At 41.8% G+C, this 8227-nt stretch overlaps 1 protein-coding gene across 1 annotated transcript; it reads left to right on the forward strand.

Moving 5' to 3' along the window:
• Positions 1 to 2261: 2261 nt before the first annotated feature.
• Positions 2262 to 4682, forward strand: LOC131083701 (toll-like receptor 6). The gene has a single exon (XM_058024593.1). The coding sequence runs from the start codon at positions 2277 to 2279 to the stop codon at positions 4680 to 4682; it is 2406 nt and encodes an 801-aa protein (XP_057880576.1). The 5' UTR covers positions 2262 to 2276.
• Positions 4683 to 8227: the final 3545 nt, after the last annotated feature.

The following is an 8227-nucleotide window of genomic DNA, read 5'->3' on the forward strand; positions in this document are numbered from 1 at the left end:
AGCAGCTGGTTATGTAAATATTACAGGAGTAAATGTATTTTTAGTCTGAACTGTTAAAAGTTTCCTTTCATTGTGCTCTTAATACCCACATTGTAAGGAGGTTTCGTTAGTTCTTAGAATTGTATATCTTGTTTAAAAAAGACCTGTCTTTTTGCTTCCTGAGTAGGTAATTATTGAGGAATTAGCATCTCATGTGAGGTTCCCCATCCTGAAGATTACATATGTTTGAAATTCTATTTTGAGGCTGCTAACCAAGTATGCAGAGGACTTTTGCTGGTTCTTCAGCTTGAAGATGAATTCCATGCACAAAAGGTGGGTTATATTTGCTTCATTATTTATAATAATTTTCTCTTTGATATATGTATATCTTGGACTTCATCAAATCTCAGGTGCTGGTGTTTCTTTGATGTTGGAAGATACTGTTGCATTTTGAAGTTTTAGCGAAAACAATCTGAATTTCAGCAAAGAGGAAAGGGAGAAAGATAATTTGGTATGGGAGTTTTAGTTCTCAGCCAACTCTAATTTAATACCATTCTGAAACAGCATTGGAGGGGTAACTCTTGATCTTTATTATTGCTTTTCTAGATATATTTGCTTTTCCCTTTGACTGTGGCACTCTGCAGGGCTATAGAGTGTAGCTTGTCCCTTGCTGCAGTATCTAGCATAGCATGTACAGTAAATTAAAACTCATTTGGCACTGGAACACGTACAGAGAATATATTTCTGGTTTTTCCTCCCTTCAGAACATTTCTTGCTTTATTACTGACATCCCTTTTGCCCAGGAGGAAGTTCCTCCAGGTAGTTCTAGATCAAAGTTTGTTTGATTCAAGACTTTGATTGTTTATCAGCCTGGGCTCTGAAGCACAGAGCCAACTGCACTTTGGAGGAGCTGGGTCAGATTTCCTTTTCTTGTTTTTGTCTTGCAATTGATACTCTACTTTGACCAACCATCCCAGCTTCACTTCTTTTGTGTCCTCAGATACTCTAGCACAACTTTCTGAAGGCATAATTTGACCTCTCTTTGGCATTCAATAGAGGTAGAAATACTTTACTGATTTATTCTTTTAATGCTTTTGGTGATGTTTATTGCATGTATTTTTGCTTTACTTAATTAAGAAAAAAATTGATTAAGCCTGATAGGAAACTTGGATGGGAAGGGTTGAGTTTTGACTAACCATCAGTTAGTCAAATTATTAGGGAATAGCACATGTTATAACATAGAACTGAAAAAAAGGGATTTTGTTTTTATTTAACAAAAGATTACACAGAGACAGATTTTTAAAACTTTGGGGTTTTAGATCTTTTTAACAGAAAAAAATCAGAACAGAAAATAAAACTGGGGATGTTTGTCTCCTCAAACTGTTTATGAGTTGTTTATACTTCACGCAGTTGCTGTTCCCAGGGCTTTTTCCCCTTCTTCACCATGTTATCCCAGCGGCACTACTAAGGTTGTGGATGAGCTTGGCCTTGGATCCAGCTGCTGCTGGCCCTGTGGAGCACAGAGGAAGCCTTTGGCAGCTTCCCACAGAAACCAGACCTGTATTCCCCTGCTACCAAAACCTTGCCATGCAAACGCAATAAAATGGACTGTATAATTCCTCAGAATTCTTGGCTTATTGGAAAAATGGACTCATGTCTTTGTGCTATAGCAAGGACAAAGATGATCTGACTCTGAGAGGGTGCATGGCAATGTCCAGGTCTTTGGGGTGTGAAGAATATCCTTTGAGTGAAGAGATTGTTTTTGCACCAGTTCCTGTGAGAATAGTTTTATTGGAGTTTTGTTCCCAAATTTGTGTGAACCTGGGATGTACAGAAACAGCAGATGGATGTTCTCCTTTATTTTGATGTTTGCTCTCCTTTATTTTTCTTCTCATAAATGTATTGGTGTTGGTTTGTACCAGGTCTGTATTTTTTCATGATTGTTAAGAAATTTGTATTTTTTAACATCTATGTGTTTGTAACATACCAGTGGCATTCTGCCCACTATAAGAGAATTAATTTATATTTGACTGAGTCAATATTAGAGTTAAAGAATGGAAGTGAGGATGATTGGTAAGAACTGAAAACAGGAGTATGTAGAAATATTTTTTATTACATAGATTTTATACTGAAGTTTATTTTCACAATAAAAAAGCAACTTCAACCATTCAACAGCTTCATTAAATTTAATGTATTTTTTTCCATAGGGCTGGACTCATCAGTGGGACATATTGAACAGAAAACAAAGATATGCTTCTGTATTTCTGTAAAAAACCAAGATAAAGCTGGATAGCATAATGAGATACCTCACAAATATCTATGTCTTAACTTGTGCCTTTACATTCACACTATGGAATAATATTCAGCCAACTGTAGAAGATGAATTTATTGCAAATTATTCAAGCAGTTTGCTAACTAATGTTCCAAAAACCATTCCAGTCTGTACTCAAGTATTAGATTTATCACATAATAGGATCTCTGGACTTAGTATCTCAGAATTTATTCATCTTTCTGACCTTCAAGTATTAAATCTTTCTCATAATCTAATGACAGTCCTTGACTTTAGTGTCTTCATTTTTAATGAAAATTTAGAATACTTAGATTTATCTCATAATAACATTTCAAAAGTTTCCTGTCTAACTCTTGCATCTCTTAGACATTTAGATCTGTCTTTCAATAAGTTTACTGCCCTGCCCATCTGTCAGGAATTTGGGAACATGTTTCATTTGGAGTACCTTGGATTAAGTGCTACGATGGTACGAAAGTCAGACTTCAGGTATATCAAACATTTGCAGCTGCACACTGTCTTCCTGAACTTGGGAAACTTTTCACTGTATGAGCCTCAGAGTCTGACAGTCTTGACTACAAGGAACCTCCACATTGCTTTTGCAGCAAACCAAAACTTCATTTTTTCCCTCCTGTATGATGGAATGTGCATTTCAGAAAACTTAAAAATAGTTAACTTAAGATATACCTTGAGTTACAAAGATTTCCCCTCTCCATCTTTAATGCTTCTCAAGAAGATCAAGACAACAACTCTCACACTTGAGGCTGTGGATTTACAATGGGCTATCATCCTGCAAATTTTCATGCTTATTTGGTGTTCACCAGTGGAACATTTAACTGTGAGAAATTTGACTTTTAGGGGACCACTGGAGGAGCTGACTGAATATGCATTTCAACCCTTATTAAGCTCTGTGGAACAATTAATCTCTTTGGATGGCTCCATGAAAGCATTAACTTTGGAGCATGTTCGTAATAAGGTTTATTATTTCAACCAGGAGATTCTATACAGACAGTTTTCAGAGATGAATATCGCAAATTTGACAATAGCCGATGCATATATGCCACACATGCTTTGCCCCAATAGAACAAGCTCATTTCAGTACTTAAATTTTTCTCACAATGCCCTGACAGATGAGTTGTTCCAGAATTGCGGCACTCTCGCAGACCTTAAATTACTTATTTTGCAGAAGAATAAATTTGAGAGCCTTCGCAAAGTAAGCTTCATGACGAGCCGTATGAAATCCCTGACATACCTGGACATGAGCAACAACCTGCTGCGCCACGATGGAGCTGGCGTGCAGTGCCAGTGGGCCGAGTCTCTGGCAGAGCTGGACCTGTCCTCCAATCAGTTGGTGGATGCTGTGTTTGAGTGCTTGCCAGCCAACGTCCAAAAACTCAGCCTACAAAACAATCACATCAGCAATGTCCCCAGCAGGGTGGCAGAGCTGAAATCCTTGCAGGAGCTGAACCTGGCATCGAACAGGCTGGCCGACCTGCCGGGCTGCGGCAGCTTCACGTCCCTGCAGTTCCTGAACGTGGAGATGAATTCGATCCTCACCCCGTCTGCCGACTTCTTCCAGAGCTGCCCGAGGGTCAGGGAGCTGCAGGCCGGGCACAACCCGTTCCAGTGTTCCTGTGAGCTGCAAGCCTTTATCCAGCTGGAGAGGCGCTCCGGGGGGAAGCTGTTTGGCTGGCCGGCGGCCTACGTGTGCGAGTACCCAGAGGGCTTGCGAGGGACGGAGCTCAAGGACTTCCACCTGAGCCCGCTGGCTTGCAACACGACGCTGCTGCTGGTGACAGCTCTGCTGCTGACACTGCTGCTGGTGGCTGCGGTGGCCTTCCTGTGCATCTACCTGGATGTGCCGTGGTACGTGCGGATGACGTGGCAGTGGACGCAGACGAAGCGCAGAGCTTGGCACAACCCCCCCGCAGATGAGGAGGCCATTCTGCAATTCCACGCGTTCATTTCCTACAGCGAGCGCGATTCGCTGTGGGTGAAGAACGAGCTGATCCCAAACCTGGAGAGGGGGGAGGGCAGCGTGCAACTGTGCCAGCACGAGAGAAACTTTATCCCCGGCAAGAGCATTGTGGAGAACATCATTAACTGCATTGAGAAGAGCTACAGGTCCATCTTTGTGTTGTCTCCCAACTTTGTGCAGAGTGAGTGGTGCCACTATGAGCTGTACTTTGCCCATCACAAGTTATTCAGTGAGAATTCCAACAGCTTAATCCTCATTTTACTGGAGCCCATCCCTCCGTACCTTATCCCTGCCAGGTATCACAAGCTGAAAGCTCTCATGGCAAAGCGCACCTACATGGAGTGGCCGAAGGAGAGGAGCAAGCGCCCCCTATTCTGGGCCAACCTCAGGGCAGCCATTAGCATTAACCTGCCAATATCCAGTGAAGCAAATGAGTAGGAGAGTGATGTTACACCTACTGGTAATGTAAGTGTGTGAATAACTGGACTTATTTTCATTAAACTCAGTTAAATTTTTTTTCTGTTTTCTTACAATATTCCCAGTATGTTGCGAAATGTGGCACATATAGAAATTGCTATTGCTTATTCAAGCCATCCAGGTAGCCAGAAGTCCTCTGTTGTTGCCCATCATCAACAAAGAGAATGCTAGAGAAATTTTCATAATGATTGACCTTATTTTCAGGTTGCAGTTATTTTTTACTTTTCCCATTGAAAGCTATATTTGAAAGTAATAAGATTGGTTTGTTTTGTGTATTCAGGATGCCAAGGCATACATTTAATCTTTGTTCTGACGTGAATGTTGTGAGATTAAGATTGTAAGGATCTGCTTTCTTGGCTTTCATTAAATAACACAAAGAAGAAAAGTCTTGTTTGAATCCCATCCAGTACATTGGTACAGTAGGTGTTAAGAGTACAGTATCCACACCCTTTTAGCCTGTTTTTTCTTCCTGGAACTCTTTCCTTTCATCACAGAGGCTTTCTTGGGTATGTGCTGAAAAGTTGAATCCATTAATTCTTATTTGATGTTCTTCTTCCTTTGCTGTATTAAAAATTACCAATTGCCTAGAGATAGATACCTGCCAAGTCATGAGTTCATAGAATTTGCTATTCACTGTCTTCAAATTCACAGTTAATACCTGTAGTTATTATTTTTTATAGTACTGTAAATTGCTGTTTTCTGCTATCAAGCTATATATACTGGATTGCATGTTTTTTCTCTTTCCTAGTACTTGGAAACTTGATGTTTGGAGGTGAAGCACTTTTATCTCCAAGCTTTCACTGAACTCTGTTACCTTGCTCATTTAATGAGCAGGTGCTGAGGGTCATCACACAGGTGAAAAAAAGAGTAATTTTCCCTAGGAAATAACTTCTCTGCTAAAATCTTACTGATTAAACTAATGGTGTTTGTTAGTAGGAGACATCTAGTAACTTGCTGTGCTTGGATTCAAGAGTCTAATAAACATCTAATTCTTTATGTGTTTTTAAATTTCATGTGTCATTTCAACGGCGACGTGGAGTTGTGCCGTTGTACTTACAGCTTAGTGGAAATGCAAAGTCCTGAGATCACAACTGTGGGCAGCACAGAAGGTGATCAAACTGGTAAGAGTTCCCTAACACTCACTGAGGTGGCTCACCAAGCACTCACCAGGTGTGCTAGCTAGATGAAATGGTAAAATTGAAGCTGTGGGAGAGCTTCCTGGTGTCCTGCTGGCACCCACCTACCAGTTCAGGTTAACTGGGTAGGATTGCAGTAGGATGCCAGATGCCTGGCTCCTGAGCTTTGGAAAGAAGAGCTCAAAATCCCTACTAAATCTTAATTGTCACTCAGTTATTTCCACACTGATTAAATTTGCATCTCTCCAATTCAGAGGAGGATGTTGTGGGGGACCATGTCAAAGCCTTACCCAGAAATCAAGATCTAGTAGGGATTAGGGATGCTGCTGGATGAGAGGCTGGACATGACCCAGCCATGGGCACTCACAGCCCAGAGAGCCAAAGGTGTCCTGGGCTGCATCCAGAGCCCCGTGGGCAGCAGGGCAGGGAGGGGATTCTGCCCCTCTGCTCTGCTCTGCTCTGCTCTGGTGAGACCCCACCTGCAGGGCTGCAGCCAGCTCTGGGTTCCAGCACAGGAAGGACATGGACCTGTTGGAGTGAGTCCAGAGGAGGGCCCAAAGATGATCAAAAGGGCAGAACACCTCTTCTGTTGGGACAGACTGAGAGAGCTGGAGTTGTTCAGCTTGGAGAAGAGAAGGCTCCATGGAGATCTCATTGAGGCTTTTCAGTTGTTAAATAGGGCTTATAGGAAAGATGGGAATAGACTTTTCAGCAGGATCTGTTGTGGTAAGGCAAGGGGTACTGGTTATAAACTAAAAGAGGGCTGATTTAGGTTGGATATAAGCAGTAGTTTTTTATAATGAGGGTGGTGAAACACTGGAAGAGATGGCCCAAAGAAGTTGTGGATGTTGCATCCCTGGAAACATTGAAGGTCAGGTTGGGAAGGGCTCTGAGTGATCTGATCTGGTTGAAGATGTCCCTGCTCATTGCATGGAGTTGGACTAGATGACCTTTAGAAGTCCCTTCCAACCCAAACTATTTTGTGATTCTATGATTTTACGACTTTACAATTTTACCTCTCTAGAACTTCTTGACACTTTCAAGTGGGGAATGCTATCAAGAAATCCTGTGACCCTTCTTCCTGAAAGCCTTCTGCCCCTCCCAGGCATTACAGCCTAGCGTGAGTAGCAGTGCTAGTGGGCTAAAAGACACGTTGTCTATCCTGTTTACTGGACAAGAAAAGAGGAAGTAAAATGTCTTAATTCAGGCTTTCTGGTCTCTGTAAATTTAATGCATCAGCAAACTGGGGGTTTATGTCCTGAATAATGTACAGACTGGACTGTGGAGGAGTCCCTCACCTTTAAGACTGTTCTGAAATGTAAGTTTTAGGTGGGTGTGAAAGAAATAGTTTCTCAAGTCTGCCATATATATTGTTTTGGAATATTAATGCTATAAGAGCTCTTTATACTCTGTCCTTCCCACCTCACAGATCTTTCATGCAGATGCCAAATATTTTGGTTATGTATATACAGCTTCTTAAAATACACTACTGAGTTCCTTTGATAAAGCACACTCATTTTGCCATGGTTTGGTCTGTTGGTTGGTTTTCTTTTCTAAGTCAGCATTTGACAGTATTTCTCATCAAGCAACATTGTGTTGGCTTAGTTAGTGTTCAGCCAGGCCAGAGTTTTAATTGTAAAGGATACATTTAAAGCATTTTTATCACTAAAAAATCGCAGTAAAGACACAGAGATCAGTTTTAAATCCTTGAGCAGATGTCTGTGTATGACAGGATTGAGCTCAGTGATAGCAAATAAGACAGAGGAAACAGCTTAATTTCTCAAGTACAAGAAAATGAATATTATCTTAAATTACAATCTCATGAACTTCAATTGTGCCTTTTTCTCAGACTAAGAGGGACACCCAGTGGCCGATGAAATTATCACTGCTTCCTGAAAGTGATCAGTCTAGAACGTATGCAATGCTTTTTGACTCACTGGAAAACAGAGATGAATCTCATCAGCCAGCAGCTGGAGTAGCCCCGTCCAGCTCGGGAGGGCAGAACAGGACGAGCTCTGCCCGTGGCAGCTGCCACGCTGGTCAGTGGCCGTGACTGCCCCTGCCATTGGTCCCTCTGCCTGAATCCTAGAAATCAACAGCACGATAATGAGCTGTGTCTGGCTTTGCAATGTGCAGGAGGCCAAGACATACAAGCAAGTAATTTACTCATTTTCTGATTGCTGTTTGCAGACTTTTATTTTTGTGCCTCATTTCTGCTGTACCTGCTTTCCCTTCTGTACATCACCATGGCTTGGCACAGGTGCTCACCAGGCTGATCTGCAGGATCCCAGGCAGAGAGGGACCAACATCCTGATGCAAATACTCCAGCAGAAACGGGAAGTGTTCTGTCACTGTTATCTCAGCACAGCC

The sequence above is a fragment of the Melospiza georgiana genome, chromosome 5 (assembly GCF_028018845.1).
Source record: "Melospiza georgiana isolate bMelGeo1 chromosome 5, bMelGeo1.pri, whole genome shotgun sequence".
In the NCBI taxonomy this organism is placed as follows: Eukaryota; Metazoa; Chordata; class Aves; order Passeriformes; family Passerellidae; genus Melospiza; species Melospiza georgiana.

Coding starts and splice junctions, on each gene's coding strand:
- LOC131083701 (XM_058024593.1), top strand. CDS start 2,277: ATGAGATACCTCACAAATATCTATGTCTTAACTTGTGCCTTTACATTC.